The sequence below is a fragment of the Eublepharis macularius genome, chromosome 1 (assembly GCF_028583425.1).
Source record: "Eublepharis macularius isolate TG4126 chromosome 1, MPM_Emac_v1.0, whole genome shotgun sequence".
Lineage (NCBI taxonomy): Eukaryota > Metazoa > Chordata > Lepidosauria > Squamata > Eublepharidae > Eublepharis > Eublepharis macularius.
Genome location: NC_072790.1, coordinates 172,880,995 through 172,893,044, shown reverse-complemented (window position 1 = coordinate 172,893,044; position 12,050 = coordinate 172,880,995). Strand labels below are relative to the sequence as shown.

At 43.3% G+C, this 12,050-nt stretch overlaps 1 protein-coding gene across 1 annotated transcript in view; it reads left to right on the top strand.

The window, feature by feature from the left end:
• Positions 1 to 12,050, top strand: part of KIF6 (kinesin family member 6) — a 439,256-nt gene that overhangs the window by 261,768 nt on the left and 165,438 nt on the right. Inside the window, exon 15 of the mRNA XM_054999529.1 lies at positions 5,654 to 5,709. Within this exon, the coding sequence (XP_054855504.1) occupies positions 5,654 to 5,709 (56 nt within the window). The remainder of the gene's footprint in view (positions 1 to 5,653; positions 5,710 to 12,050) is intronic.

The window sequence follows — 12,050 nt, the reverse complement described above, 5'->3', positions numbered from 1 at the left end:
TGCAAAATGTACTTTGGTCCCAGGCTGTTCAGAGTTTATAAGCTGAATTATGATTGGAAGCTAATGTCTAAGCCAGTGCAGCCAAGCACTGATATAATGTGCTTCCTTTAACAGAAACTGAACCACTTTATTGTGTAGTCTGCAACTTCCAAACAGTCTTCAAGGATGTAGAGAGTGTATTATGGTACTAAATGGTGTGATTGGCACTTGAAAAGATCTTTGTTCTCCAGGAAGCAGCTAATATATTGTCTAACTAATAAAAGCAGCGATAATCTCTTTTCATATTTTGCATACATGGATTACAGCTATAGCCTAGTCACCTCCAGTATGAAAGAACTGAAATTTAATAGACCATGGGAACATTACTGCCTGTTAGTCTAGCACAGAAAGAGAAGCAGTTTTGCTGTAGGAGCATAATTACAAGTGAACCAATTTGACCTGACCACAAACACCCATAATCTTACAAGACATGTCATGGGACCTTTTATTCATGTGGGCAGGAAATGCCTTGCTTTTCCTTTTCAGCACTCCTGAGCGATATGTGGGTTAATTAGGTGAGTGCAGAGAGGAAACCTAACCACCTATCAAATCACTGTGTGCCATTTCCTGCAGCATTCATATTTTTCCTCATTGGTTCTCTATCCAAGAACTTAAAAGGGTCAATTTTACTGTCAAGCATGGCTGCCAAACACACAAAACCTCATTTGGTACAAGCGTAATGAGATCAAGTGTGCAGTGTTGAGTGGAAAAGAATAATTTGATGCAAAGGGGGATTTTAAAAAATGGTTTATTTATTCTCTGGTTGATGATTGTTTAATGCATACAATACAAATCATGTATAGACAAAAAGTAAACTTTTTACTCCTTTATTGCTATCTGAGAGCATTACATGTAATTTACTATAAAATAATTTTGAAGGAATATTATTCAATTTAATTTAACAAAAAGGGTGTTATAGAGAAACTATGTTCATCTTATAGTTCATACTATTTCAGTGAACCTCTGCCCAGTGTTCCCGTTAAGTTGAGCAACTGAGCAATTGCTCACAGATTCTGACTCCTCCACTCAGCTTCTCAGCTGAAGCTCACAGGTACTAACTCTCAGGCGGCCCCACCCTCCCACTCAGCCAGCCCTTGCAGGCAGGCCCTATAGAGATGGAGCCTCATCCCGCGTCTCTCCTCCCTTCCTGGCTGTGGTTGGCTCAGTCCTGAGGAGGAGCCAGAGAGCACCTCCAGCTGGCTCTCTAGCTGGGGAACAGAGCAGAGCAGAGCGATTGGGCCCAGCCTGACCTGTGCAGCTAGAACCTGCTGGGATTCCCTCAGCCCCAAAGAGCAGAGGACAGGAGGTAGCAACACTGTGTAGATCTTGTTTATTTGCCACAGAAAACTGGCAAATGTACTTAAGGCAATTAAAGTTGCATGCACAAAGTTACTATGGCACCAGATTTGCCATTCCTGAGTAGACATGGTCACGAACCAAAAAAATTACAGAACCAGAGGATCATGGTTCGGTGCAGGCCACGATCCCGAATTCCTGAACAGCAACGAACATATCCTGTTCCAAACCTGGATCGTGGAAAACACAGCAGAGGGGTGCCCCACTGTTCCCAGCGATACAGGAACAGTGGGTGATGCCGGCGGCTGCTGGGCCTGGTGGGCACGGGGAGGAGGCGGGGGTCTGGCCGCTCTCCGGTGGCACCCCCCATGTGCCTGCCTGCCAGGCCAAAGAAGAGCGTGCTGGTATTCCCGCCCGGGGGGGGGGAGATGCGACATTTGCATGGGGCAGCCTGACCCCCCAGCTACTGGGTGTCCTCCTCACCTGAGGCTCCAGCTTAGGAGATACCTGACAGCAGCCGACATGCCTAACAGCACCCACCTTCCTGCCTCACCAGAAAGGATGGGAGGGAGAGGACGTGTCATGCAGGGGGGGGAGTGGGGAGCTCCCCCTGCAACCGCCCGGCCAAAGTGGAGCGCCCTGGTATTCCTGGCGTGGGCGGGAGAGGACGTGACATTCAGAAGGGGGCGGCCCAATCCCCCAGCAACTGCGTGTCCTCGGCTGGTGCTCCCACCAAGAACGATCCTGACAGTCGCCGACAGCACCCACCTTCCTGCCTCGCCAGAAAGGATGGGAGGGAGAGGACATGTCATCATGAGGAGGGAGAGGGGGAAGATCCGCCAGAAACTGCGTGTCCTCGGCTGAGGCTCCCACTGAGAATGATCCTGACGGTCGCTGACAGCACCTACCTTCCTGCCTCGCCAGAAAGGATGGGAGGGAGAGGATGTGTCATCATGAGGAGAGGGAGGGGGAAGATCCCCCAGCAACTGCGTGTCTTCGTTTGAGGCTCCCACCGAGAACGATCCTGACGGTCACCGATAGCACCCACCTTCCTGCCTCGCCAGAAAGGATGGGAGGGAGAGGATGTGTCATCATGAGGAGGGGAAGTGGACTGTTCTGCCCTCGGCGGCTGGCAGGTCTCTGCACACCATGTCTCGCACTGCCTCATACAGGACGGGCACGACTTGATGCCCAGCGGTGCGCTGTGACGGCATCGGGAACCATGGGACAAAGTGCTGGAGCAGCAGTTGGAAGCCCACGCCCTCCACGACTGACAGGGGGAAGCCTTGCAGGGTGATCGCCTGCGCCACTACACAAACGCCCGCCTCCTGAGCCCTTAACCTCACCCTTTTCAGCAGCACCACCCCCAACCCCGATGGAACAACTTGCCCCAGGGAGGCCTGTTTGAGCCTTCTGCACCCTCGGGGCAAGGCTTCTTGCTCTAGGTGCATTCTGGAGACCCTCCCACCGATCCCGGATCAGACATGTTTTGCTGCCCAAGGACGGAGACCACAGGCTCGGGTGGTGCCTCTTCAGGTGCTGAGTCAGGGCCGAAGATGACAGGTGCTGCGGGTCATTGCCCCTGCGCACCAGGCCCTCACACACGCAGCACCGCACCACACGGGGGTCATTACCAAGGGCCCAAAAGTGCCTCCAAACATTGCTGTTGAATTGTGGCCCGCTTCCAGTTCCAGGGGAGGGAGGATGAAGGGTTGCTGCTGGCTGTGCCATGGTGCTGGCAATGGAAGAAGGAGTGGTGGGTGGACTGCAGGCAGGGACAGCAGCACCGGTAGTTTGGGATTGGGACAGGCTGGAGGTTTCCTCAAACCCAAACCATTCCTCCAAGGATCCCTCAGTCTCCTCCTCCCCCAAAATTTTTAGGAGTTCCTCTTCTGCCGTCGGCAAGAGCTCTTGGGCCTCCTCCACAGCCTCAACTGGTGATTTTGGGGGAGTGGGAGTCTCTGCTGCTCCAGAGCCCTGCGCAGAACAGCTTCCCGTGCTGCAACCGGGACAATCTCTGCACTTCCCCCCACACCACTCTTGTCCCCCACCTGGAGCCTCATAGTGCCAGCAAACAACAACTGAGGAGAACGAGATGACAGTGAGAGCCCTCAGCCGAGGTACCCACCGAGCTTAGCCCCAGGGCCTGGCAGCAGCCCTGGCACCAGAGAGAGGGAGGGACTAGAGCCCTAGCCGACCACTCCCACAGATCTGACCCGATCAGGCACTAATGTGAGCCCTCAGCTGAGGTACCTGCCGAGCATGGCCCCAGGGCCTGGCAGCAGCCCTGGCACCAGAGGGAGGGAGGAACTAGAGCCCTAGCCACCACTCCCACAGACCTGAACAGATAAGGCACTAATGTGAGACCTCAGCTGAGGTACCCACCAAGCTTGGCAACAGGGCCTGTCAGCAGCCCTGGCACCAGAAAGAGAGGGGGACTAGAGCCCTAGCCCACCACTCCCACAGACCTGAACATATCAGGCACTAATGTGAGCCCTCAGCTGGGGTCCCCCTGAGGTTGGCCCCAGGGCCTGGCAGCAGCCCTAGCACCAGAGGGAGGGAGGGACTAGAGCCCTAGCCCACCAATCCTACAGACCTGACCCGATCAGGCACTAAGATGAGCCCTCAGCCGAGGTACCCACTGAGCTTGGCCCCAGAGCCAGGCAGCAGCCCTGGAACCAGAGGAGATAGATCCCTATACACTAAAGCCAAGCACAATTGTACTCTCTCAGTCTCTCTCCCTCTCTCCAAAGGCTAGCAAGTAGCAAGCAAGAGCTCTGTCCCACTCCACTGCTAGCAGAAAGTGAAACCCAGCCTGGGAGACCACGGCTATTTATAAGCATGCGTCCCATTCAGCAACACAGGGGGTCTGTGTTTGGCCATCAGAGCTGCCTATCAGGGTTTGCAGGGATGAGATTGGAGTGCCCATGGCTACACAGAACACCCCCTTCCCTCTCACTCCCCTGAGTGTCTTCTCCCAGCTTGTGATTGCTTTGGTGCACCATGGTTGGAAGGAAGCCCTGCTGATCAAGGAAAGCTGGGCTTCCATTGGGGTTTCCAGGGCGACAGAAGGAGGGCAAACAGAGCTCAGGCATTCCCCTGGCTCTGTTGCCAGGGGAATACATTGCTGGTGCCTGAGTGTCTGGATCCCCGAACCGAGCCCGAACGCCACGATCCAGGCCTCTCCCGACTGCTGGATCATGGGCTGTGGACGATCACGATCCGCCGGGTCACAATCGCGCGATCGCCATTTTCGTGGGTTTTTTATGTTCGTAATACGGATCGTGCCCATCTCTATTCCTGAGCTTCTGTCTAAAATGAAAATGAGAGGGGTAGTTGATGTGAAAATACAACTTAGAATCTTTCTTATGGGGCAGGTTGGGTGGGACGGAGATTCGAGGATGAAATCTGTCATGAGCCAAGTGTAGATTCATTATGTGGGAAAATGAAAATGTAAGAATGATTCTCAGGTTGATTTCCACACATATCTGAAGAAGTCAGCACTGATTTACAAAAGCTCATCTTGAAATAAATGTGCTAGTCTTTAAGGTGCCACTGGACGTTTGCTTTATTTTGCAGCAACAAACTAACACAGCTTTGCACTCAGCCATAACACATCCATTTTTATATAGATATATACTCTGATTTTTGTGGCCCTTTCACCTAATGGGTCTAGATGGACTTGGACAACTGATTTTTATTGTTAATTTGTTTTGATTGTAATCAAAATGTATTACGTGGTTTTTGTTTTTGGATTCTACTGAGGCTAGAAATCAATGGGCTTAGACTGGAGTTACTTTGTACAGAATTATACTGTAAATCTCTGCCTACCTACTGCAATCTTAATGAAATAGAGAAGGCTAACGTGCCTAGGATGGGATGCAGACCTTAGCACATACTTTCAAATATATTTATATTTGTATATCAAACAGTTGGGAAGAGGTATTAATAACTTTACCTTCAGAGTGATTTAGTTTGATATTTAGAAACCATGTGTGAATGACTACTTGCATTGTTGTTTCTAAGTGAGAAACAATACAAATTGAAGTAGTTCATAGTTTATGTTGTATGTTTGGTATGTTTGTAGACTGAAATATATTTTTTTTAAAAAAAAGGAAGCACGCTCAAAACTTTAATGCAAGTTGTTGTTTCGGCTCATGAAGTAGATTTTTGGCTCACAACACTACACGACTTAGAGGGAACATTGCCTCTGCCCCAGATTCAGTGTAACTTAATGGATAAGTCACAGTAATGTGCGTGTGTGTGCTATGCCACCAGTTATCACTAATTTTACTATACTTTATTGTTTTGTCATTAGGTTTACGGAAGCAAAATCCCTGGGAGAAAAAGTTAATGAGATAAGAAACAGAATCAGTAAGTAGATCATTTTATTTTTTCATATTCTAATATAATGTCCTCATTCTTGGTTGCCTGAGGGTCTGAAGAATCTTGCTTCGTGTGCCTGCATGTATTACAGAGAAAATCAAACAGAGACCCATAATTTCACAATAACCCACCTTTTCTCTAAGGGTCTGATTACCCAATTTATGAAATGTGAGAATACCCAACCCAACTTGTGATTCACATGTCAACCAGTACTAATTTTAAAAAGTGTGAAGGTGGCCAAATCAGCTCCAGAGCACTGAGGTGCTTCACCATTCCAAACAGTTTGCCTACACAACCTTTTTTGTGTGTGGCAAAAGTACATGGGGTAGAACGGAAGGAATGCTGAAGCCCCTCTTCCTGCTGTGTTGCACTCTCGAGCTGATCCCCGCCCACTTTATAAGGTGAGCACATGTGAAATTCAAGTTGGGTTGCGAGTTTCCCCAACCCAACTCATATTCACATATCATGTAATCAGCTCCTAAGAGATAATTCAGAAGCATGTAGGCTATATGTCCAAAGGTTTTTGATTACGCAACTTGGCTGTATAAAGGCTCTCTTTATCATGTGTTTTTTTATGGTTAAATTTTCTTTATTTAAACTATAAACTATACACCATAACATAATAAACAATAAACATAGAGAATAAGAAAAAAACACAATTCTAAACATGACACACTAACAATACATATATCTATATAATTAAAAGGGAAAGGGAAAAGAAAACAACAACACCACCACCTAGATTACACTACAAGTTGAGTTCCGATTTTCTCCGCAACAAGTATATATCATTTCTAGAGTCACACTTATTCTAGGTTAGTCACAAAACCCCTCTTTTTTCTATTGTTCATGTTTCTTAATCTATAAATGCAAATGTCATCAAATCCTTGTTATCCATTTCATGCAAAAAGTCTATTAACGGTTTCCATTCAGTCAAGAAGTTAACTAATGTCCTTTCTCTAATCAATGCAGTAAGTTTTGCCATTGACACAAACTCCAAAACTTTTGTCACCCATTCCTCCACTGTAGGCAATGTTGGAGTTTTCCACTTTTGGGCATAAAGTACTCTTGCCAATGTAATAAAGTATAAAAACAGTGTTCTAAAGCTTTTTTCCAACTGGCTGTCCGTTATTCCCGACAGAAAAGTCTCTGGTTTCAGCTGTAGTTTAATCTTCAAAATCTTCTGAATCGATGATTGTATCTGCAACCAAAAACTCTTTGCTTTCTTACATGTCCACCACATATGAAAAAATGTCCCTTCTTGTTTGGCACATTTCCAACAAACATTTGACACCCCCTTATACATTCTAGCCAATTTTTCAGGAGTCATATACCAACGTAAAAATTTTCTTTAATATTGGAGCTTAACGTAAATTTCAGCCCTCTTGTCCACATATTTTCCCATTGCTCCATTAATACATCATGTCCACAATTTTTCGCCCATTTAATCATACATTCTTTTACTTACTCTTCTTCCATTTCAAACCTCAACAAAAGTTTATACATTTTAGAAATAACATGTTCATCATTTGTACAAAGGGCTATTTCAAATTCAGTTTTAAATTTCTCAAAATCATAATGACTCTTGTCTAATTTGAATCTCTCCAGAATTTGCATATATGGAAACCACTGACAGGCGTGCCCTTCTGCTGCTAAGTTCTCTCTTGATTTAATTTTAACTTGGTCCTGAGAGAATTCCAATAAATCCTGATAACCATTTAGGTGGACTAAACATTTCCCTTCTAAAATGGGCTTCTTGTGATGACAGCTAGAGAGGTATTTTCAAACAAAACCTAAGTTTGTATTTATTCCATACTCTCAGGATTGCACGCCTTACATAATGATTATTAAACTCTGCATTGGCTTTAACTTTGTCATACCATAGATACCCATGCCACCCAAATTTTAGATCATGCCCTTCCACGTCCAGTAATCATCTATTTTTTAACAGTATCCATACCTTCATCCAAACCAAACAGTTATCCGCAAAATATAATCTCAGATCTGAGAGGTCTCTATCATGTGTTTTGATAGTTGCAGCAACCATTTAGGAGGCATACTTGTTCAGACAGAGTGGCTAGCATGCAGGATTGGAATATGTGCAATCCAAGTACTAATCTAGAAATTTACAGGTAGTTTCACATAGTTGCCTAATTATCTCATAAGATTTGTGGAAAGATAAAATATTCTTCTAGGATTCTTAAAGGAAAGGTAGGATACAAATGTAACAGCTATTAACAGTAAACGATTTCTAGCCCAAATATGTAAGGTACCAGTGAGGCAGATTTTAAATATTCTGGAATACATGGTCTTTTTTCAGGGCCACTGGAATCATCATGGAAGTACCTCACGCTCCAGACACTAGTATCAGCTGCGGTTGCCAATATCTTCATCTTTTGGTGTCAAAGACTATATTATTTACATAATGACCATTCAGTTTGAAGTGAAGACAGACAGACATTCTAAGTGTGGTAGAAGTGGTTTGAATACACATTCTCTGCCCTGAAAGCAAACACTTTGGAATGCAGTAAATGGAATGTGTGTTCAAACCACCTCTACCACACTAGGAATGTTACATAGGTCTTCACCCAGAGTTCCTAATCACAACCTAACTCATTTTAGGCACAAGAATTCTGCTTGGTGAGCATTCTCAGCATTTCACTTTTCTACTTTTCATATATGTAGTGTAACTACTTTAGGTTTAATTTGTACTGAGGCTACAAATTATACATAGATATGAGGAATAAAAGAAAAATGGAGACTGATCACTGGATGTTTAACTATCCAGTTATTCTTCTGGGTTTGAAGATGAATAATTGGCACCTAAACACAAATGATAGAACAACTGTATGTAAAAGTATGATCAACTTTTATACTAGGATGTCAGTGCTATTCCTCTAATTATGTGTACCATTCCCATCTTCTGTAGGATTTCTATATTTTACATTTTTAACACTCCTGTATCTCCTCTTCCTTCTGCTCCCATACTTAACATGTTTTTTTCTTACTGTGCATTTCTCTACATGTTATACCAGATCAACTTAGGCTGAGATATATCCATACATTGGCTGTATTTTTCTTCCTCTTCTTTTTAAGAGAACGTTGAATGAGAAGCTTATTGTATTCCACATCAATGCTTAATAAACATCTGTGAGCACAAGTAATAATCTAAGGTAATTGAAATATAATATTATGTGGGATTTCTGGCATCATTTGCACCTTACAGTGTGTGAAATGCAAATTTCCTACACATTCTGGGATTTCCAGAATGCCTACTGTATAGATAAGGCAGGTTAGGTAGCCTCAAGACTTCAAAAACAACTATTAGATGTTTGCTAGAACTGACAATACTAAAACAATGTCAAAACAGGTAAGGAAATGTGAAACAACAACAAAAGCAAGAGGTACATTTTATCCAAAGTTCATTTTATTCTTTACAGTCCTTAAGGTTACTATTAAAATCAGTAGAACATATATGTTAATCATGGGTGTCATGTCTGTGCCTCATCCATGCCATGCTTAATCCTGACCTGGTGTTCTGAATCAATGTTTCATGCTTGATGCTGACCTGTTGTCAGCTCATAACCATTGTTTCATGCTTGATGCTGACCTGTTGTTCTGAACCAATGTTTCGTGCTATAACCAGATGGCATATTGCCAATTCCATAACTGGTTTGCTTTCACAGGCTTATTGAAGTCGCAGGTGTCTTATCTAACGAACTGTAGAAGCTCTCAGTGCTTTTGACCTTTTATACTGCTCACTCCCATGCTCTGCTATGTTTCAACTTTGATCTCCTGCTTTCTCGGTGTCTAGACTTGATAGTGCAAATATGTGAGATGTTCTCAGGACGAGTTTGCGCCAAAAGTTCTGTGTTGCTGATGGGAGGGGGAAGGAGTAAATGTGTGTGTTAAGAGGAAGGGTTTTCCCACGTGTTGCCATTCCTGTCAACCTGTTTCTCACCACTTAGTTGCTAACCTTGCTTCTGAGTAATCCTATGGACATATCTGTGGAAATGATCTGATTTCTGAATAAAACCATTTAACCAAGAGCCTGGATTCTTGCTACAATGGTTCAGGGATCTATCTGCCTGTCATCCATAGCCTGAAAATGGGCAGGATCACACTGCCACAGTTTAGTAGCAAAAACTTGTAAATAGGTACACAAATGGAGCCATTGTTGTCTGCTTATGTATATATATATATATATATTTATATTTTACAATATTCCTAAAATCTTACCTGCTAGGGAAATTTCAGTTCATTTTTATTAATCTTTCTGTGAACACTATACAGTGAACTTAGAATGCCTCTGCACTCCCCACACACAGCTAAAATCAAGGGTTTTTTTGTCTGGATTCTCCTGCTGAACCAGAAAAATTAGTCCAGTTGAACATTAGAAACATTCTTTAACTAAGTGTGACTCGTTCATAGTATACATACTCAGACAGCGCATCATTCATTATGCTATGCATGATTACTAACCTGCTAGAATTATACTGGAAAACCAGACTACAAAATTCTAGCCACCTGTGGCCTACAGCTATATATCTAATTTACTTTTCATGTTATTTTTGTTTCCTTAAAGCATTCCTGGCTGCTCCAGTGTACACAATTAAAGCCAGATCACTTCAGTATCAGTTTCTGATTTTCCAGCCAGCACTTAATAATATAAAACTCTTCACCACAAAGGTCATTGGAGGACCTTTTGGTAAGCCAGTTGGTGCAATGTAGAATCCATTTTAGCATTCTAGATGATTTACAGTGATAGTAACAGACCGCATTCGGCTGCAATTTGAACAATTGTCACATCTAGTTTATCATTTTGATTTTCCATTGGAATTACCACTGTTTTACAACGAAGAGAGACGAAATACTACAGCCACTCTGTAAATGGTCAAAGATCTACAGCAACATTTAGAATTAAGCAGAAACTGTCAAAGTGAGGTTTTCATCAGCAGGGAATATAGCTGCCGTTATCAATAATACTGTGTAATGAAAGATTTAAGGGAAACCCTTGAAAACTCGCCAGCATTCAAGGGTTCTGGGTTGAAACACAAAATTAATTACTCTTCCACTGATTGCTATAATTTCTATCTGCTGTTGTAGTACTACAGATCCAGTCTTAATGTATAATGAGAAAAAAGTTATCTCCTTGACGGCCACATTCTCTAATCATTTATATAGCATTTATAATTCACAATCTTTATTATGTTCCCCATTACAATGACTCTGAGACAGGTCATTGATGTTCACATTTCAGAGATGGGGAATTTTAACTGGGATATAATGGCTTACTCCCCTGAGCAAAAAAAATACTGTCCAGAACAATCGGTTCATCCTGCAGATGCATTTCTGCTTCTACAGTATCCTTCAACTTCTGTGTTACAAAATCCAATCTTTCAAAGACAGCGTGCTGTTCACTTTGGGATAGATTTCCAAATGAACTCAGAAGTCCGTCCTCCAAGGAATTTGCCAGGTATCCACCGGGAGCTTGAGCCATAGAATCCATAGAATCTGTAAGTTTATTTTCCTTCTCTGGAACCACTTAGTTGGCAGGCTTCCTATAATTGTCAATGAATCATCCAAAGTTATTAAGTCCTTTTGTACCATTTCAATTTCTATCCGTTCCTCCACCAGAGGCTCAAAACGAGGGCTTACCGTATGCTTAGCAACCGAAGTCCTGATAATTGAATTCATAAAAACTCTCACTGGGAAGACACCTCTATCACAGAGCCTGTTAATGGCTTACTCAAAGCCACCACTGTGACAGAGATGAGGCTCGAGAAAACAAAATTTAGTAGGCCATACTGGTTCTTAAGGAGCCCTCTAACTCCTAAAATAATTATGGGGATTGGTGCTGGTTGCTCAGAGATAAACTAAGTGAAGAGATTTGGAGAACAGGGAGCAACTTCCAGTACAAACACGGAGTACAAATATGGAGAACAAGGTTAACAGTGTCTGGCTTCTCAGCCATTTGGAAAATTTCAACTAAGTACCATCTTCCTAGGACAACAAAACTTGTATTTTCCAAATGTGATTAGTTTGTTGATCAAATATAGGAAACAATGAGGCAAAAAGCTGTTGAACAAGACTAGAGGCCATAATCAGATGTAATGACATTCAGTGCTATTTCTGCTTGTTTACTGATACTAATAAGCTAATGGAATTAAATCCATTCAATATTAAAATAGCTTTGATCTGAATATCTTGTAACCTTGAAAGTTTATGCATACTCATGTGTGCTACGTCATAGATGAAATTCTGTTCCTATAGTTTTTAAGGTTTTTAGATACTTTACAACCCGTTGTTATATATGATACTTCAGGTTA